The following is a 25,952-nucleotide window of genomic DNA, read 5'->3' as shown; positions in this document are numbered from 1 at the left end:
TGTGCTGTAGTAACGGTTAAAAGGAAAAGCTGCAGTACATCACAGGATAACTATAACTTCACATGGCTGTGGAGTGGAACATAAATGAAAAAAAAGGCAAAGTTGTTTTTTTTATACAAATCAAGTTTATTGAAGTTGAAACAATATTTAAAAGGAATGACTGAAAAAGTTCCAGATGAATAGGAATGGCATCGAAAATATAAAATCAAAATCACATGGTTGCTACATATGCATGCAACAATCTATTTTCTGACAGAGAATGTGCATATAATGGAAGGCAAGATCCTGCATTCCTCTCATTCTACTCAGCAATTGTACATATGGTTATACCGTGGGGATCTTAAATGTGTCCAAGTTATAAACTCTTTTTGGCCCTGCCCCTCAGCCCCTCTTTTATTTACCATTTAGAAATATAATCACGGTAGTATTTGGCAATACAATACAGCCACCATTCATCCATAAAACCTTTTTTATGCAACATGCACCAACTAACCCTTAAGTATCAAAATCCATTTGAGTGATTTTCATTTCTTTTATAGTGAACATTGTATTATGCTATCTAGCTGATGACATTATTTGTCACTGCCTGTTTTCTTTTGAAATTTCTTGAACACATTTCACACTTCTCTCAGTTATATACCCGACAAATACTTACATGTGTTGCTGTCAAAATTCACAACATTTAGGCAACTTGCAACTTTACGTTGCATAAGACCTTCACATTTCGCGTACCGCATCACCTTACCGCTGTACTGAAATGCATGCATATGATGTAGCGTGATTGGCGATACTACAACATAGATATGGGTATGTATACAATGAAAATCTACTTCATTTTTAAAAGTGTGACATTCAAACGTCAAAGGCAATCACTTTCAGTACCGATAGCAAACAATCAACAAAGCGACGTGGAATGAACGATCAGCTGATCTCATTGCCTCGCTTTGAATGGCTACCAAGTGGTTAACTATACGATGTAACCAGTCTTGGTCATCCTTAATGTACCAGTGAACCATGAACATCTATTTCAGGCGGACAGAAATACTGTCTATACACCAGCGTGACCGTTGCCGCTAGAGATGAAGGCTATACTGGTCAACTGTCTACAGGTGTGATATTAACATGTAACGCTCGTACCTCATGCGCCGTCAGTTTAAGGTGGACCGTCCAAGTCAGTGCACCAGCCGGGTGAGTGAAGGGAAGATGAATTGAACAAGATCGCCCATTGCGAAGATCGATGTTCATGATGTCAATCACTATAATGTCTGATCCAGTCTCGATTATTTACAGACCGCCATCATACAGTTTGAATATTGCTGAGTGGGGTGTTAAACCAAAACAAACCACCCATCTACCGCACAAACTCCCCACACCAACAGTAACGAAGTGGGACAAAGGATTAAGGGAGAAGAGCTTGCTAATATCACAAACTGTCCGACATCCATAACCTTCGCTCAGCAATGACACTGGGATAATATATATTAATACCAATTATTTCTAATCACAGTGGCATATCTCTGATTAGGTTTTTGGTGTCCTGGTCAATGAAATACTGGTGTGTCACCTGTATTGTTCTGTACATTCACATCAGCTCCAGCCTCCAGTAACACATCCACACACTTTGTAGATCCCCATATTGCTTCAGCTGCTGCCGTATGAAGTGGTGTGTCACCTGTATTGTTCTGTACATTCACATTAGCTCCAGCCTCTAGTAACGCATCCACACACTTTGTAGATCCCCATATTTCTCCTGCTGCTGCCGTATGAAGTGGTGTGTCATCTGTATTATTCTGCACATTCACATGAGCTCCAGCCTTCAGTAACGCAACAACACACTCTGAAAATCCCCGTCCTGCTGCTGTATGAAGTGGTGTGTCATCTGTATTATTCGGTACATTCACTTGAGCTCCAGCCTTCAGTAACACATCAACACACCCTACAGATCTGCACTCTGCTGCTGTATGAAGTGGTGTGTCACCTGTATTATTCGTTACATTCACTTGACCTCCAGCCTTCAGTAACGCAACAACACACCATGTAGATAAATTCCATGCTGCTTTATAAAGTAGTGTGTCACCTGTATTTTTCTGTACATTCACATGAGCTCCAGCCTTCAGTAACGCATCAACATACCTTGTAGATTCCCATATTCCTCCTGCTGCTACTGCTGTATGAAGTGGTGTGTCACCTGTATTATTCTGTACATTCACATGAGCTCCAGCCTTCAGTACCATATAAACATACAATGTAGATCCATACCTTGCTGCTGTATGAAGTGGTGTGTCACCTGTATTATTATGTACATTCACATGAGCTCCAGCCTTCAGTAACGCAACAACACACCATGTAGATAAATTCCATGCTGCTTTATAAAGTAGTGTGTCACCTGTATTTTTCTGTACATTCACATGAGCTCCAGCCTTCAGTAACGCATCAACATACCTTGTAGATTCCCATATTCCTCCTGCTGCTACTGATGTATGAAGTGGTGTGTCACCTGTATTATTCTGTACATTCACATGAGCTCCAGCCTTCAGTAACGCATCCATACACTCTGTAGATCCCCGTGCTGCTGCTTTATGAAGTGGTGTGTCACCTTTATTATTCGGTACATTCACTTGAGCACCAGCCTTCAGTAACAAATCAACACACCTTGCAGATCTCCACTTTCCTTCTACTGCTGTATGAAGTGGTGTGTCACCTGTATTATTCGGTAAATTCACTTGAGCTCCAGCCTTCAGTACCACAACAACACACGATGTAGATCCATACCTTGCTGCTTTATGAAGTGGTGTGTCACCTTTATTATTCTGTACATTCACATTAGCTCCAGCCTTCAGTACCACATCAACACACCCTGCAGATCCCCACATTAAAGGTACTGCTGTATGAAGTGGTGTGTCACCTGTATTATTCTGTACATTCACATGAGCTCCAGCCTTCAGTACCACATCAACACACCCTGTAGATCCATACATTGCTGCTTTATGAAGTGGTGTGTCACCTGTATTATTCTGTACATTCACATGAGCTCCAGCCTTCAGTACCACATCAACACACCCTGTAGATCCATACATTGCTGCTTTATGAAGTGGTGTGTCACCTGTATTATTCTGTACATTCACATTAGCTCCAGCCTTCAGTAACAGATCAAAACACTCTGTATGTCCATTCCTTGCTGCTCCATGAAGTGGTGTCTCACCAGTTTTATTCTTGACATACACGTTAGCTCCAGCCTTCAGTAACAGATCAACACACTCTGTATATCCATTCCTTGCTGCTCCATGAAGTGGTGTCTCACCAGTTTTATTCTTGACATTCACGTTAGCTCCTTTCTCCAACAAAAACGAGACAACATTAGGGTCACATGCACCGTGAAGAGGAGTATCCCCTTCAGATGAAATCATGTCAACTTTACCACCCTCCTCAAACAACATCTTGATGATACTCAAGTTTTTCAACAGAGAAGCAATGTGCAAAGCATCACCACTAACCTGTGCTCCTCTGTCTAAAAGAAATATACGCGTCATATGCGTGTTCTTGCTCCTTAATGCACATTCAAGACCTCTCTGTTTATCTATATCACATCCGTTTTGTAGCAGCAGTTCCACCACCCCAACATGACCATTTTCTATGGCAAGGTAGAGAGGGGTTTGGTAATGTCCTCGTAGGTGAATATCAAAAACTGGAGAATAATGCTCATTAATATCCACGCCCATGTTGATTGCATGTTCCACAGCTGATGTAAGGCCATTTGCACAAAGGTATTGAAAGACTGTTCGATCTTGAAGGTCTGTTGCATTCAGGTTAGGCTGAAGGGCCAGAATTTGATTAACGAACACAGCGTCTTTGGTTTCTGCTGCTAACATAAGCGGTGTTTTCCACCCCCAACCATATCTAGCATCTATCTCAAGCTGATGGTGTTCACTGATATAGGTCAGTACACTACAAGCAGCATTCATGCACACCCCAAGTAAAATGTCTCTCAGTTCACTCTGGCTAAATGTTCTGTTTTCTTTCTCCATAATAAATTTGATGAGATGATGTGACTTGCTGCTAGAAATTAATTCACAAAATGACTGTTTTGAATAGTTATCAGCCAGTTTGAGAATATCAGAAACAGACATGTGACACTGTGTCTTCAGGCAGCCCATTAGCAAGTCTATAAACTCTGGATAACAACATGCCTGGTGTGATAAGACATGCAACAAATTGCTCCTTGAAATTTCAGTTGCAAATCTTCTTGCTAGATGTTTAGCATAGTTCCAGGAGATGTTTGCAACAAGATCTGTCTCACCAGGAACGTTTTCCCCTGGTCTTGTGGAGGCTTTAAGACGAAGTCGCTGATGGATGAATGACAAACTGCAAAAATCGATGACAAACTTTGATTGTATGGTACTAAGAATTAAAGCGACACTGTCATATATAGAGGGATGGTCAAACATGTATGTGTCATCTTCCTTCTTGAGGTAGGATCCAGCCAAATCATCAGCAGCTGTTATGTATTTGTATCCATGGGCATCCTCCTCTTCCAACTCTTGTCCACTAATCTTTCCATCACTTTTAATCATAGCCTTGAACAGGAAGACCTTTATCTCATCTTTAAGAAATTTATCTAGGGTCTGTTTGAGGAATGCTAGAGGTGCTTGAAAAAAAGCATCTACTGGAAGCTGAGTCTGATCCTTTTCATATGTTGTGACAAACATTTTACAAACGTGGGGAAAGCCGTGTGGACAGTCAGAATGACATATCCGAGACACGGTTGACTCATCAAAGTCTATGTTTTTTGTTTTGGCATGAACATGCCATATTTTCCTTCGTTCATTAGAGTCTCTCTGTGAGGAAACTTCCACCACATACTGGGGACTAGATATGTAATCTGCCACCCTTCCCAAGTCTGCCAGTGAGGATTTCAGCACATAGTCACGGCCTACGAGAATAATGATCGTTTTGCCTTTGTTTGGTGCTGCTCTCTTTAGAATTGTTTGCTCATCCTTTGTTCTCTCTTTTTGACTTTGAGTGATCTTATCCATAGAGTCCTTTTCAGTGGTCTTGTCTGGATCCTTCATATCCACAAAAGGTCGTAGACTTGGTCTCCACTTAGCCCATTCTGCTACATCAAATTCTAGATCACCGAATATGTCATCTAACATAATGACAGGGTTTGTGCTGGCTGCTATGACCTCATTGAACTCTTCTGGTGACACCACCTGATACACTTGTCTCCCCTGAGTGTGCTGATCTTTGAGGGCCATGTAGGCTATTATAGACTTCCCCTCTCCTGGCCTTCCTTTAATTGTCACCCATGTTGCTCCTCTGTCCAGCTTCTCCGTCACTTTCTGGAGGGCTTCTGTCTCCACCATGTCTTTAGTCATTGACTGAATCCTAGATTCTGTTCTTTCTGTAATAACAAGGCACATTGGATATATACATTGGATGAACTATATAAAAAATATGTGTAAAAGTATACAGTCTGCTGTATTTTTATTTGACCTCAATTAAAGGAATAACGTGTGGCCATTATCAATCATATACAGTTTGACTCTGAGATCCCTTATTCTCAAATGTGTCAGTTAGTGAGTGAGTTAACAATTTAACCATTTTTCATCCATATTGTGACTACAATATTTACAAACTTTATATGAAATAAAATCATGTCAACAAGGACTGTACAAAAATTAGTAACATAATTTCACCAAGAGGTTGGACAATACTAAATTCATCCTGTTAATGTTGAATATTTTCGATATATAATCAATAGTTTGCACAAAACCTTTTGAATCGAATGTGCGATCTTGAAATTGTTTAAATTGAAACACTGCTTTTCACAGCATTTCTCTATTTTTCGATATAGGTCTGCAAGTTATTTGTTCTGAACCAGAGAGCAGACAGTTTAAGTAACGTTTGAATGGTGCCTGTTCTGATTGTGGATCATAACAGAATGTTCATATGAACGAAGCAGCCAGATTACCAAAGTATAGAATTAAAGTGACAAAACCGTTTTGATAATCATAAGCAACAGTCCACTGAATCATTCTGTCTATGTATCTGGAACACCTGTTTATGAATCACTATCAAATAGTGATGATACCAGGTCCTGGCAAGTAGGTGAGGGTTTGTATCCTGTTAGACATAAAGGGAAATTTTACTATTGAAAGTTGAAGTTTTTTCCCTTGTCAAACAGTCTTATGGAGAGGTGTTGTTTCACTCAGCATCTTCATCCATAGATCTTAATACGAAAAACAGCCCAGGCGGCCTCCCTTATTTATAGGTCAGTCAGTGAAAGGATCACTGACTGATATCCGATCACTAATATACCTAGTTTTCACTTTGCCAATCAGAGCAGAAATTCTGATTTATATATATTTGTTGATATTATCTTCCAGGTACTTAGGAGTTGCCATAGATGTTTTATCAATTTCTAATGGATATGTTGCATCACTAGAAACAAATATGTCCTAAAAACTTACCAACTTACATTTGATCTGAGTGATTTAGACGAAACAAATGGGCACACTACAATTTGTGTATGGTCCTGTAGGGATGTAACATAATGTGAAATGTAACAGAGAGCAAGACATAATGCTTCAGTGACTTTGCTAGGTTTATCACTTGCTTACAAAACTCGATGTATATTATCGTCATGAACACTTCAACTGTGTGCACGAGGTGACAGTTGGAACAAATATGAAGAGTATTACAGTCAGCATTTACTACAAAACGCCTTCGGCTGTTCGATCCTTGTGAGCACAAGTACAGCAGATAACTTACTCCTGATCTTCTGTGCAGCAGTCAGTGGCTTCTCCTCTTCCTCTGGGTTGGTCTGAGGTGTTCCAACGTTCTGCGTTCCGCCAATGTTCAGATTCCTGGCGCCCTTGACCGTCACATCTCCAAACTGCTGCCGCACTTGGATAAGGTTGTACTGGGCGACTGTAACAGAAACTACATAACCTAAGCTTTCAGGGTTGTTTTCCATATTTGAACTTAGATATCTCTCGTGATACTGAGAACTGTCAACTGTCATGAACAGACATCGAACTGCTACGGCATATCAGTTGCTTAATCATATTATGGGTAGGTTTCTCGCCAGGATAAAGCCAACGGATAAAAACGATATCCGTTGGGGTCACATGCGGATAGAGATGCAAATATCAAAGGTCAGGTAGGGACAAACATGGCGTCGCCCTTGTCATTCGGCGATCGAGTCAGAATTAACCATCGGGAATCTGGATAAACTACAGGGATATTTGCTATCACTAGCAAAAGATCAGTCTAATATACTGAAAATCAGTGTCTAACTGTAACGTAGCTAAGGCATCTTTTGGTAACTTTGGAGAAATAAATTTCCAAACAAATTTGCGAGGGCACGAGGCCTAGCCAAGCGGGATCAGTAGCCATATCTGTGCTTGTAGACCTTTGCGGCTTGAAACCTTTTCCACAAATTAAAATAATTGGATTTGGCCGAACTATGTTTGGATTGTTACCTTGTTTCGTTTTGTCGCTGTGTGTACATCTGACTGTACTTCTTAACGTTATGACAGGATAGGCCGACTGTCAACAACGTCTGAACGTGGCCGTGACGTCAAATAGACTAGGGTTAGAGTAGCTTCCCTTTGACAAAAGGCAGTTACTCAAGCGGACAGGCCGATGGATTGCCGCGAAAGGCAAGTAAAAACAATTGTTGTTTTGCGTATATGATGCTTCGCATCTGTATAAGAACAGGTTTCAGTTGGAACTATATTGGCTTCTGTCACTGTCCGACTGTCACATCACTTACCCTGTGACGTAACAAATATTAATTCTCGCATTCCAGGAAAACTCGCAATGTTTCTGTAATGCTTGTGAGATAGGAAAAGCGATTTTCAAGCACAGAATTAAAGAATGACATAATATGATAAAGAGGCTCGCTAAATACAATGTTTATTCCTAATGCAGGATATTTACCATCCTCAAACACACTCGCGTGATAACTTCTACTTATTTTCGTAAATGGTGACTTTCTTGTTTCGAATGTTCTCAAAAGTGGCAAACCTGCAATTGAGCAGAGCTGGACCTTGTAAAGTGGTTGTATAGGTTTAATGCCATCTCTGTAAAATAATTAAGGAAACATTGTCATAGCCTATTAGCTTAAAAAAGCAAAGTCATTTGAAAACACCATGTTGAAAGTATTAGATATCTGAGCAATTAGTCATGTCTCTGTTTATCAGCACTCACCTACAGGAGAATCACCAGTCACTGATGCCACAGGTAGCCCGGACGAGTGTATCTCTGAGACAACAGATACTGGTGTTCTGGGTAGAAGAGAGGATGTGGATGCTGGTGTCAGGGCTGCTGTTGTCGGGTTCTGTAGACTTGTTGTGTTAGGAACTACAGAAGATGTAGTTGAGGACAGTTGTGCCTGGCTTGTTGTCTGATCAACATCACCATCTGAAGCTGGTTGGAGTTGTGTCCCCTGCTGCTGTGTTGACACTATTTCTCCCTGTGGTTGTTGACAACATCCCACAATGTGTTGTGCTAGTGTCGTGGTATCTACGAAGGAACAAGCATGTCACAGTTGGATCTCAAGCTATTTGAAATATATATCTGAAATATAAATTATCTCCGATTCAATTTGAAACAAAATACTGCTGAAAAAGACATTGTCTGCCATTAAAATGACATTGTTACAAGGTGTTTTTAAGACTCGTTTAACAAAATCTGGTTTTGCAGCTTTAGCTCAATACCAAATCCCCAAAAGGTTTATTATCACCACCCTAGCCGTGCTGACAAGCAGTTATAGTGAGTTAAACATTTGGATAAAGGATTGTGCAAGGCTCCACACGATTTTGTCGAAACTAATATGCATACTATTGTAAGTACTTGAAAATGATAATGCAGTAGTAAATGCACTGAACACGTTGTGATACAGTGAGTGGCTGAGTGTGCCTTTAACGTAGCTTTTAGCAATATTCAAGCAATATCAAGGCAGGGGACACTAGAAATTGGCTTCACACATTGCACCCTTGTCGGGAATTGAACCTGGGTCTTCGGCGTGACGAGTGAACGTTTTAACCACGAGGCTTCCCGACCGCCCCTCGTTGTGATACAAAGTGTAGTAACGGGACTATCTGGCAGATACACCTTACTATGGTGGTTCTTCAGGTGCGATTGGTGATATGTTTCTCTTTGGAAAACAAATGTTAATTTCTGTACTTGAGTAGGATTTCAAAATACTAGTATCTATCTTATTAATTGAAAAGTATTTTCCTGTCTATATGCTTCAATTCCTCAGGTAGCATCTAACTGTCCTTAACAGCCACTGACAAGGTGGGATTTTAAAACAGCATCCTCAACAAGCAAAGTGAAATTGCTTCATACACACCTTTCTCTACAAGTTGGTATGACTCTTGTTGAACAGTCTGGAGTTTGACCGCTACAGTACCTGCTCCAAGCTGTGACAAGTCTTCTATTCCTTCCCCCTCTTCCTCATCCGTGATGTCATCAAACAAGCATTCGTCAGCACTCTCTTCATCAACATCATTACTTTCTGCATCCTCCGTAGTACTGCCTGCTCCTTCAGTTGTTCCTTCAGGGTTGTCCGTGGGAATATCTGCAAGCTCCATGTCTTCCCCGTCTGATGAAGTGTCACCGTCATTGTGCTTCCCAGGGCACTCTGCTGGTGTACACCCCCCACACTCTGAGTCACTATCATCCATCTGGCCTTGATCGTTCTGATTCAGACTTTGAACAGTCTTCACTGTTTCTTGTTTTTCATCAGTGTCTTCAATCTAAGTCGGCATCTAACTCATCATCAACCAACAAGACACAAGTCCCAACGTGTACAGTGTCTGCCTGGAGGACAGCCTGACATTTGGTATCAGTGTATCAAGTATGAGAATTCTCTGCCACAGCACTGTAGCTCACCTGGATATTCAAATCGGCGCTTGCTTTCAGTAACATCGAACTGAAAACAATACATTTATAATATACATGAGTGTGACATATGCAGTTATGAAGATTGTTGTTTTTCATCAAAAGTCATGTTTCACAAAAAAACAGTACTTTCACTTGTTTGAAAACAGTAGTTTTATGGCCCTGGGATGACAAAACAAGTATCATCCACAGTTACCGCCCTAGAAAAGTTGTCTCCTTTTGTTTATTTGTCAGCGTAAAAGCAAAACAAAACAAGATGAACAAACAACCTTTCAACGTGTGGTATTGACTACGTGATGTCATATAATTTTCATATCACAAAACAATATCACCAAGATGTCTGTAATGTTCTTGTTTGACTATCGTACCACAAACTTGTGACGAAGTGGGTAACAGATCTTCTGCCATGATTCTCAATTTGTGGTGTACATGTATTCGTGCACTTTCCCACTGGTGCTCCCCAGAAACAGCTTTTACATTATGGTTTTCATACTTCACTTAATCACTTACTTCACTGATCAGTATCGCCAAAACAAACCTGAAGATACATTTTGGCACCATGGCAAAAGTACCAAATTTCATTAAGTTTTAGTAAATAATAAAAAAGTAGCCATAAATACCCATGGCTGGCTTAATACAATGCTTATGGCAAAAGGTGAGATTTCCGGCCGTATACCTCCTCAAAAATACGCTACTGGGCTCATTTCGTTAAATCAGTCACCAACATCGAGTCTGGAAAAAAACATTTCTAAATATAGCTGTATATCAAAGCTCCTCGCAGCGAGGCCTCTTTCACGGCGCTGCCTTGTAAGAGAGCTATTTGTGGATGAGTAATATTTGGAAAGATGTAAGTTTTAAAAGATACCGTACCACCCTCTTTACAGCGCCTTATGGTAAAACAATTCAACAGGTAAAAAGTTAAACCATTCCAAATCTGTACATTAATACGCTAAACATGTTTTTGTTAGTCGGGCACTATGATAAAAGGGGGACAAACTCCATGATACAAGTAATGAGTGAGATAGTTGTAAACATTTTTTATAGAAACCATATTTTTGTCTCACATGTATAATATGCGTACAGTACGCATACAGTACGCTTAGCGTAAGGGAGGTAACTCTCCCAGAGAAACATGATTCATGATTGTATAAAAACTACACACTCACAACTTTATGGGTTTTAATTCGATCAATGTCTGCATGACAGATATTTACAGATTTATTTTGAGCCCGAATGCTAACTACAAAAGTACCAAATTTCATTATTTGTTTCAGTAAAAAAAATAAAGTGGACATAAATGGTCATAGCTGGCCTAATACAATATGTATGTTTGATACAAAATATTTACCTTCCTAAAAAAACACGTGATAACCTCTATGCATTCTCAAAAGTATATTTTGGATGAAAATATTTTGAAAGTGTGTTCTCTCACATTCTTAGTTATTATATTGTCATTGTTTCTTTTGGTTATTTCGAATATACTAAAAGGAAATACATTAGTCTGTGCTAAATAAAGAGAGAAAACGATATTCAAATTTTTGGCTCATCTGAGAAACATTAAGTGCCTATTTATCCTATTTATTTGGGGATAAAAAGTGTGAGTTATTGTTGCCTTTGTATTGATCGTTTTATGCAAATATAACCCACCTGGTCCTAAAATGGAATCGTTGGACATTGCTGAGGACGGATTCCACACTTCGGCGCAGTGGTGGCTTGGCATGACACAGGCTAATTTGCATATCACGTGACCGGACTTTTCCCTTGTTTGTAAACAAACGCGTTTCTTCAGAAATTATAATTGAACGGACTGATGCAAGTATTTTGGGGTGCTTTACATATTGTTGTGCATATTTTATATAAATATGCTACAATAACTGCGACAGTGAGTTGCATGACAATTACACATCAAAGTGACCGCATGGCTAGCTCTCCATAGGGCTTCGATGACTGCACGTGGAGCCATACAACCAATGTAAACATAGTATAACATACGCAAAAGGAAACAGTTTTTTAAAGATTTAGGATATTTTCTCAATGAAAGTTAACCATTCTATGACATATGTTTATCTAGATATGTAGACTTGTCAAAAATGAAACAGATGAAAAACATATGCAATATCTTGAATGGACTGTGAAAGATGTGACGAATCGTCACATGGCGCTGGCCTGTGGCAGAGGTACTATGCTGGTCGCATGGAACTCTGGATAGGAGAGTGGTCGGATTCTAGGCAGTCAGTATTTTAAAAATTAAGGTAATTATTTAAAGAAAACTTGTATATTTTGGTAAGACTTCCACACGTACCCCATCTAAAAATATATGTAATGAAAAGGACTGAGCGTCAATGCACTGATATAATACATAACTTTTGGACGGGGGTACGGGCGGAAGTCTTTACAACGGACGGACGATGGACGGCCCCTAACGACACGAGGTGAAATTAAGAATGGGGAGTTTTGGCGTAACATAAACTTATCAATATTACAGCAATATGATTGCGGTCTGTAAATACAGTCCAGAGATTGACATCATGAGCATTGATCCACACAATTGGGATACGATGACATGAATCTACAAAGTCAGCGACCCTGGCCATCCGATCCCGTTATTCGCCCTTTACGATAAGCGTAGTCGCCTTTTGCGGCAAGCCTGGATTGCTAGTGACCTATATTCTGCCCTGGATCTTCACAAGGAAGTAACACAAACTGGTCCGTTTTTCCTTGTATCCTTTACGAGCCCAAATGCATGTAAAACTTTGTAAAAATAAGTCAACATGCAGCGATCTTTGTGAGTAAAAAGAAATCTATCCCTTGTTTCTTTATCTGTTGGATTTCACCATTCTGTAACAACGAAACCAACAAACAGGACGTTGTATTTCCTGACGCTACTAGGCTAGTTTCGTTATTTTACTCGACAACATCGCGTCAATATTAGTATACACACTGAACTATTCGTTCTCAAATTCAACCCGACAATAAATAGTTATACAGTGATGATTACAGACAAGCATAAATCCGCCGACACTTACTTACTGTGTTGTGTCATGGGGATATGCGTGGACGAGCTCGCAACCCTGTCAAGACACGTTGCAATCGGAAAAACACACTGCTAAATATAGCTGTAGTGATCGTGGGTTTCCGGAGGTCTTCGGAAAGGTTCGAGTAGGTCGTCCCGTGGCTGACCGCGGGAGACCCCAGATTCAGTGTGTTGTCAGCCATCGTTGTAAGTAAACCAGGTCGAGTACCCAGCTCAATGCAGTATTGAATAATATACTGACTTGACGAACTGACAGCCCTTGTACGTGAGTAGAAAACAAGGTTTGTGAAACCGAGATATCGTTTTCACAACAGTGGCGCTGTGAACACATCGAATTTTCTCGGGAAAAGATTTTTTCCGAATTCGTCGACTGCTCGACTTTGCCGCCACGCCGTCGCCATCTTGCTTGTCTTGGCTACAGGGACAAGAGGGATATTTGGCTAAGGTTGAATGAAACTTTAGCATTTTGCGACGAGTTGAAACATTTTTCGCCCGGTTAGTACCGCGCGACTTTGTAGTAGTGATTTCTTATCACGGCCGGTTCCGTGTCGGCTGGTAAATTCATAGTTCACCGCACGTGGAAATCTACGTGCGTTGATCAAGTACGGCCGTTTTCGTGGTTGTGCACAATAATTAATAATTAGGGAACAGTAGCGTATCGGAAATTTATATTCTTATATCAATTATGACCCTTTCCCATGCGCAGTTGTGTGTGACAATTGGTGACTGCTCGTAACGGATGTTTGTTGACATTGCCTCGCGAGTGTCACCTATTTTCGTCACGGACGTATAAGTTCGTGAGTTGGTAGGTCATAACAAATAGCGTAGGTGTTTAGGGTAAGGGGAAGTAGGAATATTATTGTTATTTTCATTAGGATTCAGGATAAATAGTTGTCTAAATTTATTGTTCATTGCTCTGTGTGATTTTCAAAAGTATTCTACACACTGTTGGAAGATGGAGGAAGAGGGGGTGAGAGTCAATTATGCCACTTGGTCTCAACTATGTGAAATCCAGGGGATTGATATAGGACTGGCGCAGAGGATCATAGACCTGAGAAGTGTGGTGGGCAATCTCATCCTGGATGATGTCCGCAGTTTAGAGGGATTTGATGACAGTGACGAGGTGGTGAGCCAGTTAGACTTTGCCATAAACCCCGACCATGGCAACAGGCGAAGGAACCATACCGAGAGGATGGAGGACCGGCATGGAGAGCCGGAGACAAATCCATACAACTGGATGGAGGAGGGTGGAGAGGACCAGGCCCGAGGGGGAATGGCACAGACCCAGACACATCCAATGGGGTGGGAAGTTATGGAGAGCCTGTTGGACCATCAGAAAAACATGGCAGAGGCTCAGAAAAACATGGCAGAGGCTCAGGAAAGGACACTGTCAGAGATGCTGGCAGCCCAGGCTGAAACTAGCTTGCGGATGAGCCGGGAACAGATGAACGAGATAGCTAAACTCCAGGCTGAAACTGGCTCGCAGATAGTCAAGGCTTTGGCTAATTTGGCTCCCACACTACAAGGCCCGGGCAAGAGTAACTCGAGCCTGCAGCAAGACAGGCCGGCACTTATGAGTCCGTCGCGGGAAATAGTTTCCAATATCCAAAGGGGATCACGGGTTCACCCGGAACTGAGGTTGGATGAGAGCCCACAAAGACAGTACCACCCTTCTTCAAGAGCGGAGGGGAGCGAGTATAGTGGGGAGACGGTTTTTCCCGGGAAAGCACCGCCAGTAAAAAACGAGCCTGTAACGCCGATCCCACAGGTGTCGAGGGAACAGGACTACAGATTGCCACCACCTGCGCTCTCGACTTACAGCGCTGTTGGGGGTGGACAGGGGGCGCGAGTCAAGGACTCACAACATAAGCAGTTGTTGCAGAGTGTGGATTATCTGACCACGGAGCAGAATCGGAAGCATGCTCGAGGATCACCACAGGGAGGTACTCCCCAGTTTCAATCGGACAGTTCTGGCGAGTATGCGAACTCAAGTCTGTACGAACACAAAGAAACCCCAAACAAGGGAGCCAATTGGGGCTACAGCTCACCTTGTAACCCCCGGAAGAGCATGGATGCACATGGGCTGAATCCATCCACTGGGGATTACCCTTTGCCCAAGCAAGTGAACAGCTACCAATCAGCAATTGACCATCAAGTCGCACCGGATCCCAAGGTGGTCAAGCAGGAATTACCTGATCGGGACCAGACCACGCTGGACAGAGGACTTAACAGAAGAGGCCCCGATAGAAGAGATTCGGATGGTCGAGGCGACCAGGACCGGGCCCCCATGGATAGATATCATGCCGAGGAGAGTGACGTGGATGAGCGAGAGGACCCACGAGAGCCTAGCCGCAAGGGTGATGCAGTTAGACGGGATAGGGGCGTGAATAGAGGTCCGGTTCGCCGAGGCCCAGAACGACGGGAAGGAGCAAGAGACCAGCCACAACGCCATAGTACCCCTAACCTAACATATGACGGAAGATCTGGTTGGTCAGGTTTCTACCTCAAATTCCAAACATTGGCCCGCAGAGAGGGTTGGTGGGAACAGGAGAAAAAGGATCAACTCACGTTAGTGATGCGAGACATGGCAAGTGACTATATAACTATGTGCCTGGATCGGGACCCGGACTTGTCCTTTGAGGATATGGTGTTTAAACTACAAAAACGGTTTGAAAGCAGTGAACTTGCGGAGACGGCACAGATACGATTCCCTACCATAAGGCAAGAGGGGGGAGAGACATTAGAAGACTGGGCACAGCGATTATTGGCCACGGCTGTGGTAGCTTTCAAGGATTGTCCAGACCAGTTCATCGATCGACAGGTGATAATGCGTCTCTGCCAAGGATGCGAAAACAAGGAGGCTGGACAATTCGTCTCTAACATGAAACCAGGGACTCTGGAGGTCGCCATTGCAAGCTTGCGCCAATACCAGCATAACACACAGGCAGTGTATGGAAGGGCCCGTCGGGAGATACGACAGGTCGCAACGGACACATCACCACCACCAGAAACACGGGTGAAGGTGGTTCAAGCCTCGAGCCCCAAGTCATCAGGTAGTTCTGGCGATTCTGGCACAGAGATAACAGGGAGACTGGAAGCTGTGGAACAGAAAGTCAGTAGCCTCACCCTGTTTGCAGAGGAAACCAGGACCTTTATGAAAGAAACCAGGACCTCTATAAAAGAGATCAAAACTTCTATGGAGGAAATCAAGACCATGATCACAAAGCTGGCGGAGAATGTAAACAGTAGAGGACGTCAAAGGTCTCCGAGCCCTAGCCGACGCACTAAGGGATGCTTTAACTGTGGAGTTGAGGGGCATTTCAAGGCAGATTGTCCCCGCAAGAGCCCCAGCGAGGGGAGAAAGGTGTCCTTTGTAGAGCCGTCTGGGGGCGTGACTTTAAACATGTAGGGGGAGGGTGGACAGGCCAGAATCCCTCCCCCACATCTCACACAGGTCAACCAGACACAAGGGGATCACCTCCATGGCCACCAGACGTAGCAACAGAGACGGTGTCACTGGTTCATGACACATCGAGGGGAAACAGCAGCTTATCTACAATGCCTCATAGGACATTCGACAGGGACAGACCACTTCCCTGGCCGCCACCAACAGCGAACAAGCCGGTGCCTCTGATGCCCAAATCACCGGACAAAGAGCAAAGCCTGAAAGAACCAGCCAAGACTTAAACAGTGAGTCGGTACAATCAAAGCCAGGAGCATCACCCAGACTTAGCAAAGGCAGACAGATTGACATAGAGACAGGGCTTCCAATGATAACAATCCATGCCCTCAACCAAGGTGCCTCCTACACGATCAAGGTGGATTTTCAAGGTGTGAATACAGTGGGAATAGTGGACAGCGCGGCTGATGGGCTATCAGACAAACCAGTCCTAGTACAGGAGGTCATGGTAAACAATGCGGGGAGAGACCTGAGGATGAGGGGATGGGTAACAGAGCCTGCCAGACTGCGAATTCACGGCAGGACGTATAGACAAGAAGTCTTGGTAGCCCCCATCGGAGACTCATTAATCTTGGGAACAGACTTCCTGATGAACAACTGCACTAATATCAGTTTCGAGTATCAAAACATCACCATCGGGGGGGGAAAATGTCCCAATGATCATCACACCGCGAGAGGGCAAGGTGTGCCGTGTCTTTCTTACCTCCGCTGTGGTACTGAAGCCCCAGACTGTCACACGGGTGACGGGACGATTGGATCAGAAAATAGAACAATACATGGTGGAGCCTGTCCTGGGAGTCCTGGTACACGCCCTGATGCCTCCGACCATACACCAGGGGGGAGCAGAGCAAGTTGTGTGCCTCATCAACACCTCTGATAGACACATTAAGTTCTTCCATGGTCAACAAGTGGGTGTAGCGTCTGAAGCTGAGGTTATCGTGCCGGAATATGAGACTACCGTGACAAGGTGTAGAATGGATAAGGGTCCGTATCAGTGCAGAGTCACAGGGATGGCGGATCCAGTGGAAGAGATGGGGATGCCAGTGGTCCCATCTCATTTGACAGACTTATTTGAACGTTCCATGGTTCATTTGGAGGATGACGATAGGTGCCAGTTGGCAGAACTTTTGATTGAATTCCAGGACGTGTTCGCCCGGGACGAGCTTGACCTGGGTGACTTCTCAGCCATCGAACATTCCATAGACACCGGGGATGCCAAGCCGGTGAAACAGCGGTTGAGACGCACACCTCTTGGTTTCGCAGAAGAAGAGGAGGAACATCTCAAGAAGATGCTGAAGGGAGGCTTCATCCAGCCTTCAAGTTCGGAGTGGGCCTCAGCGCCAGTGTTAATCCGCAAGAAATGTGGAGGTGTGCGCTGGTGCATTGATTTTCGTGCGCTTAATGCCCGGACTCGGAAAGACGTCTTCCCTCTGCCATTGATCGACGAGTGCCTCGACACATTAGCAAACAGCACTTGGTTTTCGAAATTGGATGCCAACTCTGCCTACTGGCAAGTCAGGATTAAAGAGGAAGACAGGAGGAAAACCGCCTTTGTCACGAAATACGGTCTCTATGAGCACATAAGAATGGGTTTCGGATTGTGCAACGCTCCAGCCACCTACGCCCGGGTGATGTCACTTATACTTGGAGGGTTGAGTTGGGACATAGTCCTAGCATTCTTAAATGACGCAGTGGTAAATGGCATTACCATCCCTCAGCACTTTGAGAATCTACGGACTGTTTTGAGACGATTCCGAGAATACCGTCTGAAACTGAAGCCAAAGAAGTGCGAAGTCTTCCAGCGGAAAATAGAGTTTCTCGGGAGAACCGTCAATCGAGATGGAGTGGGGGTGAACAACGCTAGTCTTGGAGTGGTCGCTGAATGGCCAGCCCCTAAGACGACAAAGGAAACAGAGAGCTTCCTTGGATTCGCGAACTATCACAGAAACTTTATCAAGGATTATGCCAAGCTAGCGGCCCCACTGTATTCAATCACCGGGAAGAAGCCCTTCAACTGGGGACCAGATCAGGAGATTAGCTTTGAAACCCTCAAACAGGCTCTGTTGTCTACACCCGTGCTCGGGTTACCAAACAAAACAGACCCCTTCCTGCTCGATACTGACGCCTCTGACCTGGCTATTGGGGCGGAATTGATTCAAGTTCAGCATGGAGAGGAGAGAGTCATTAGTTATGGCAGTTTCGCACTGACCCCTGAACAACGACGTTATTGCACAACACGCAAGGAGTTGCTTGCGGTGATCCGCTTCACAAGGCAATACCGCCATTACCTTCTAGGTCGCCCTTTCACTGTCTGCACGGACCACAACAGTCTTCGTTGGCTCCTAAATTTCAAATCTCCAGAAGGACAGATTGCCAGGTGGCTGGAAGAACTTGGACAGTACGATATGGTTGTGGAACATCGCCCAGGGGCAAAGCACCAAAATGCGGATGGGTTGTCCAGGATCCCGTGGGACAATGACTGTGACCGCTTCCAAAGATGGGTGGCTCTTGAAGATCTGCCATGTGGAGGATGCAAGTATTGCACAAGAGCACAAGAAAACTGGGGTCAGTTCTATGAGGAGGTGGACTATGCCATACCGCTATCAAGAAGACCAAAGGTGGCTAGGGCAACCAAGAGTCTAGTTATACAGACCGAGGAGGTTAGCGGTTGTTTCACGGATGACTTGCTTAGGGAGCTGATGAGGAGGACCCACTGTGACTCCCTTGATGGACCCTGTGTTAGGTCCATATCGCTGGACGCCAGCTCCCCAGAGGTGGAGATTGTGCTACGCCGGGCAACCTCAGAAGAGAAAAACCCAGATGATTTCCCGGAAGCTCAGGCCTTTGGGTATTCCATTGAGCAGATACAGGTGGCGCAAGACAAAGATGCAAATTTGGAGATACTGTCGAACTGGGTAGACAAAAAGGTAGTACCCTCTGACCAAGAACTTTTTCTGGCAAGTCCAGCAGCCAAATCACATCACCTGAACAAAGAACTGTTCTACCGAGACTCCCGAGGGGTGCTAGTGAAAAAGAACACCAGAACTGAGAATCTCCCAGCACGAGTACTGATACCAACAGCGCTGCAGAGTGAGGTTCTAAAGTACCTGCATGATATTCCCACGTCGGGACATATGGGAGTGGCCAAGACCAGAGAGCGTCTTCGAGCTAAGTATTACTGGTACAAGTGTTCACAAGAGGCCAGGGACTACGTAGCCACTTGTTCGAGATGTAACCGGAACAAGAAACCGCTGAAACATGCACGGTCAGACTTGACGTGTTTCCATGCAGGCGCCCCCATGGAAAGAGTACACATGGACTTTATTGGGCCGCTGCCCCTAAGCAGACGAGGGAATCAACACATCCTCATGATCGTAGATCAGTTTACCAAATGGGTGGAGTGCATCCCCTTGCCCAGCCAGAAGGCAGAGGTGACAGCCAGAGCAGCGGTCAACGAGTTTTTCAAGCGCTTCGGATTTCCTTTCCAGATACATACAGACCAAGGAAGGAACTTCGAGAGCCGAATGTTCCAGGCGGTGTGTGAACTATTGCACATCTCCAAGACAAGAACAACACCGTACCGACCATCTTCAAATGGGCAGGTTGAGCGCTACAATCGGACTCTTCTCCAGATGGTCCGTTGTCACATCGGCAAGTCACAGGACACCTGGGATGAGTTTTTGCCTCAACTTTCCAGCGCAATCCGATCCTCTGTTAACAGGCAAACAGGTTTCACAGCAAACAGACTTATGCTGGTTAGGGAGGTGAACACGCCAGTGGATCTGATGTTTGGATCCCCGGTCTCTGAGGAAGAGGGTCCCAGTGTCCATGAGTATGTCAGAGATCTGAAGGAAGCGATCCAGGAGGCCCATGACCTGGCTCGAGTGACACTAAAATCTGCAAGTGCTCGCATGAAAAGGGACTACGACCTGAAAACCTTGACCCGGACATTCCAAGAGGGCCAGCCGGTATATGTATTGGACTCTGCTGCGGTACTGGGCCAGTGTAAGAAGCTCTGTCCTGTATGGAAGGGGCCTTATCTTATTGTAAGGAAGATCACGTCAAACCTTTTCATCGTGGCTTCCCAAAGAAGGAACTAACGGTACATCATGACAGAATCAAGCCGTGCGAAGACCGTGAGCTCCCCCGATGGATGAAGAAAAAGATGAAATCGGAGGAAACAAGGTGGGATCTGGGAGGACTGTTTCCGGAACAGACTGCGGATACTCCAGACCCGGATGCAGAAGATGAACTACTTTACTGCATATGCCGCCAACCTGATGATGGAGAATTTATGATCGCTTGTGATACCTGCGATGGTTGGTTCCACGGCAAGTGCGTGGGAATCACTGAGGCGATGGCAGAGACGATAGGGGAGTACTTTTGCCCAGATTGCCAGTAGATGAATAGGATGACCGACAGTACGGACATGACCGCTAGGGTTAGGCAGGTTATGTTATTCCCACTCTCGGCTGACGTTGGAGAGGGTGGGTCCAGCCAAGCTTATTCCGCCCTTTTGTGCAGAGGGGGTGGAGTATTCCTGTGATTAGATTGCATTTCCTCTCTTTCCAGGTATAGCCATGTTCAGCACAAGTGACTCGTCACAGGAGCGATCTTGGAAAGAGGGAGAGAGGGGAAGGAAGAAGGTGGTGAGCAGAAGAGAGCGGTCTACCGCTCCTCAGAGACACCGTTAGTCCGTCGTGATGGCGGATTCCGGGGGAGAGAGAAGGCCTCATCGAAGGCGGAGCCCAAGTCCAGAGAGGAGGTATCGGGGGAGCCCAGAAGGGCCATCTCATCGACATAGGAGCCCCAGCCGACACCGTTCAAGGAGAACTACGAACTCGCAGCATCAGGCAAGATATGGGCGCAGCCCAAATCGTCGTTGGGAAAGACCGGATAGGCTCAGCAGCCGTAGGAGCTCTCCAAGGAGTACTGCTGGTTACAGGAGCCCCAGTCCTCGGAGTCCCGGTCCTCGGGGAAGTTCTTACAGGAGTCAGAGCCAGCAGGGGCCAATGCGGTCGAATGAGGACAGAAGGCACCAACAGCCCTCAGCCGAATCAAACTGGTACTGGTCCGTCGTGCAGGCGGATCGGGCAACAGTCCAGGTCAACACTGGGACCTGGACACATGTGCACGCGGAAAAGCAGCCTGAAGCGTCACAGTCCGTCGTGCAGGCGGAGGGGGACGCACAGTCAGAGGAGGGCCCTCAGGAACGAGAGAAGAGGTTGAGGGGATATCAGCTAGGGTCAGCCGTCGAGCAGGCGGGTGAACGGGCCCCTTTCACGGAGGAAGCGCCCACAGCGGAGGTCCAGACGGAAATAGTGACCAGAGCCCCCCCCAAGAGGAAGACACAGTTCACAGTTGTGTTTTCAGCCAAAACCAGTCGAGGTGGCAAGGCTCAGGAACTAATCAGAAGCAGGGCTCGGGACTTTTTCCGGGATCAGCCAGCAGGCAGAGAAGAAGCCCCGGATAGACCGCCAAGAAAAATATCTTGGGAAGGTGAACAGTGGGAATGTATGGAAGTCCCAGACAGCCCGCCAAGGAGGAAAGTAACCTGGGATAGCCCGGTCAGCCTGACAGGGAAGAGGAGGATACCTTGGGGAGGCCAGAACCAGGTATCCAAGAGGGCCTGCAAGGAAAGCGTGAGTCCGCCTCCGCCCGGAAGGGATAGTTCGGGTGGAGTACTGCAGGGTCGGTCCAGCAGGCAGGGCATCAGGCGGGACCACACTGAATCCCGTTGTCCGCTGCGGGGTTGCCCTATCAAGACGAAAAAATTGAAGAGGCATGTAGTGGACCGACATCTGCCCTGGTATTTCAAGGATAAAGAAGATGAAAAAACCATGCAAGACCCAGAAACACACTCCAGAAGAGCATCTGCTCTTAATCAGTTGGCTCGGTGGATCCTGGGAGCAGAGGGAACGTTTTCCAGTTGGTCCAGTATGCCAATCGATGCCTACTGATTCCATCAGATAGTGAGATCACTCAATTAGCATGTGCGGGGATGAGGGAGCTGATTAGGAGGGAGGGGTGGTCACAACCTCCTCGCCTCACCCTACATCCGATCAATTCACCGGCTTGCCTAATGTACTGGAGGGTGCTGGCATTGCTAATGAATGCGCTCACCCCATCCCAGATCAACGAGTTCCGGACGTTTCTACAGCCCGTGGCATCCAGAGCCATTCCACAACCAGTGGAAACCGTCTCAAAACCGGAGTCCTCAGAAAATTGGGACCAGGAACTGTCCAGTACCGGTGGAGAGGTGTGGGAACCGATGGATCTGGAGGCCCCAGATTGGAAAGAGACGGGTGGGGGCACGGTACCGACAATCGTGTCTTCCAACCATACTTGGGGAGAGACGGGTGAGGGCACGGTACCGACAATCGTGTCTTCCAACCATACTTGGGGAGAGACGGGTGAGGGCACGGTATCGACAATCGTGTCTTCCAACCATACTTGGGGAGAGACGGGTGAGGGCACGGTACCGACAATCGTGTCTTCCAACCATACTTGGGGAGAGACGGGTGAGGGCACGGTACCGACAATCGTGTCTTCCAACCATACTTGGGGAGAGACGGGTGAGGGCACGGTATCGACAATCGTGTCTTCCAACCATACTTGGGGAGAGACGGGTGAGGGCACGGTACCGACAATCGTGTCTTCCAACCATACTTGGGGAGAGACGGGTGAGGGCACGGTATCAACAATCGTGTCTTCCGACCATACTTGGGGATGGGAGTCCCACATGTCACCTACAGAAGAGGGCACGGCGCAGCAAGTCGTGTCCTCTGGACAGATATCTGCATGGGACTCTCAGATATCATACGAAGGGGATGGCACGGCACTGTATGCCGTGTCTCCAGGGCACACCAGCGAGGGAGCAGGCACGGCAGAGACCGCCGTGTCGCCCTTAGCCGTTGACACCAGCCATAGGATCCCGGCAAGACTTCTGGAAGAGTTAACAGAATGCTCACTTCCAGCCGCGGTGGACAGCCACTTCCACCTTAACCGCACAAGGACACAACTGTGGGGCAGTCTGTCCAGGGCCAACACCGAACAGCTGATAGCGGAGGGTCCACAGCCAGCTTCTCAGCACAGAGTCAGGGTGGTCGGGGCGGTGGAAGTATACTGTGATCCCGAGACCTATCCAGAAGTGGGCAGCCTGGGGAAGTGGAAGGTGGCAGTGGGGGTCCACCCCAAGAAGGTGAACCAGTTAACAGACACAAGATTCCGGCAGTTAGCTCGCCTGTGCAGCCAGCCAGGAGTAGCAGTTGGAGAAATCGGGCTGGACAGATCGACGAATCCGGCTGGTTGGTGCAAACAAGAGGAGGTATTAAGAGAAGTTCTCGCTATTACCCCAAGAGACAAGGTGATAGTGCTCCACGTGCGAGGGGTGGCCGGGGACAAGTACGCGACTGATGTGCATTCCAGAACAATCGCCATATTAAAGGAACGCGTGCCATCCGACCAACCCCTACATGTCCACTGTTTTACAGGAACTCGGGAGACAGTTCAAGAGTGGCTCCAACACTACCCCAACGCATTCTTCGGGTTTACAGCCAAAGCTGGAGAATTCAATCAAAGGCAGGTGCAAGGGCTCCTAGCAGTCCCCCGGGGGCGATTATTGTTAGAAACAGACTCCCCGTATATGCATCCGGAGCGCGGACCAGTTAACTCTCCTGCCATGATTGGGGAAGTAGCAGCCCTTGTCGCAGACCTGGTTGGAGTCGAGTACCACGAGCTGTTGCAGCAGAGCGTGGACAATGCCCAACAGCTGTATGGGTGTTGAGGCTGGCCGGAGAACAGCTTCAGAACCCCTGACCGTCGTGGCTTTGGCGGTCTCAGTAGCTCAGCTTCCGGATGTGACTGACGTGCAGTTGGTTGCCCTCCCAGATGCGGGAGATCCCGGAAGGCCCAGTGGACAATGGCATATTCCCGGCAATGGATTCGTTGGGATATGTCTAAGGTGAGAGGAAGCCCCTTCAGGGTTAGGGGGGGCTTAGGAAACAGGGAGGGATGTAGTGATCGTGGGTTTCCGGAGGTCTTCGGAAAGGTACGAGTAGGTCGTCCCGTGGCTGACCGCCTAAGATTGTGTTTGTTTCTTGTTTAACACTGCGTTCAGCAATATTCCAGCTATATGACGGCGGCCTGTAAGTAATCGACTCTGGACCAAACAATCCAGTGATTGAAATCATAAGTATCGATCCAAGCAACTGGGATACGATGACATGGATCAATCAAGTCAGTGAGCCTGACCATCCTATCCCGGTAGTCGCTTCTTACAACAAGCATAGTCGCCTTTAACGACGAGTATAGTCGCCTTTAAACGGCAAGCATGTGTTGCACACAAAACTGAATGTTGTCCAAATAATGATCTGTTTATAAACAAATTGTATAGATTTGATGATTCAAACAATTTCAAGGCATGAAAAGGACGAGAAAATATTCAACTGGAAATACTTTACCAAATTACGAAACGGGAATCGTTTGAACTCTGCTTTGTATAGCTTATGTCAAATAATGGTTTTGGACCCGAATTCAGTGGGTGTACGGAATTCCTGATTGTACTATTCTCGTGATTGCAATAAGGAACTTACTTATAAATATGATCATCTGATGATAAATCAAGACATTGAATAAATTGTGTAATTCTTCGTGCGTATTTTGTGGCGTTATTTTTACAAATTTCCTCATAACGTTGAATCTTGGTCAAGTCAAATGTGCATTGATTGTACATTATTCCAAGTGAACAATTTAGTACTGAGCGTTGTTCCTTATCTAATACTATTTTTGATCGAATAGTCAAAGCTGGTATGGAGCGATTTGACAAAAAGACTATTCAACGTGTAATATTTTATGTTGGAGGTATCCTTTTAACAATTCTATTATTTTATACATAAGACGTGTTTATGTGCCTAGTGAGAAAATGTTGCCCTGAAAATACATGAATGCTTACCCGATGAGAAGGTACAGACCACTACTGTGCATTCTGTGTCTGTCTGTCTATATGTCTGTCTATCTGTCTGTCTGTCTGTTTGCGCGCGGATCAAGACTAAGGCTGATTTGACAGTGCTAGCCCACTGAAATACCATGTGACAGTACCCCACTCAGACACAATATACTCCCTCCGGGCCAACCGGTCCTTGTTTTATCATCTTTAATGACAAACACCAGGCAGGGTAACAACAAGTACCATATTTTAACGTCTTGAGGCATCACACGGCAGGTGATCGAACACCGACGTTTCACTCCAAATGCAGGCGCTCTACCACTCCACCACGACAGAGGACGAATGCGCAGAGCATAAAATGTGTCTCAGGAGAACATACCATGTGTCTCATCCCGTATGGCGTAGGAGGCCTTGGGAGGACAACGTGTTGAAATACCAAGGGCAAATAGCGGAATCCCTGGGCGGGAAATGTTGAACCAGAGTTTGCAGCCAAAGTCCTGGGTATCGGACACGTTTAGATAACGTGAGGTGAGGTGAAATGGGGTTTAACGTCGCGTCAAAGAATTTTGCACTGTACAGCGACGTGCTTGCACGTGTGT

The 25,952-nt window shown here is 45.7% G+C and overlaps 1 protein-coding gene and 1 pseudogene across 1 annotated transcript; one reads left to right on the top strand and one right to left on the bottom strand.

Moving 5' to 3' along the window:
• LOC139457164 (uncharacterized) overlaps window positions 1-9,779 on the bottom strand; it is a 32,572-nt pseudogene extending 22,793 nt beyond the window's left edge.
• An 11,330-nt stretch (window positions 9,780-21,109) lies between these two features.
• On the top strand, window positions 21,110-22,366 carry LOC139457163 (serine/arginine repetitive matrix protein 1-like). The gene has a single exon (XM_071238587.1). It carries the CDS (start codon window positions 21,110-21,112, stop codon window positions 22,364-22,366), a length of 1,257 nt encoding a protein of 418 aa, XP_071094688.1.
• Window positions 22,367-25,952: the final 3,586 nt, after the last annotated feature.

This window comes from Haliotis cracherodii, unplaced genomic scaffold (assembly GCF_022045235.1).
Source record: "Haliotis cracherodii isolate W230 unplaced genomic scaffold, xgHalCrac1.p SCAF_12, whole genome shotgun sequence".
Taxonomy (NCBI): Eukaryota; Metazoa; Mollusca; class Gastropoda; order Lepetellida; family Haliotidae; genus Haliotis; species Haliotis cracherodii.
Note: the sequence above shows the minus strand (reverse complement) of the source record. Positions and strands in the feature narration are given on the sequence as shown.

What these genes read in the sequence shown, in the direction of transcription:
- LOC139457163 (XM_071238587.1), top strand. Translation starts at nt 21,110, where the DNA reads ATGGCGGATTCCGGGGGAGAGAGAAGGCCTCATCGAAGGCGGAGCCCA.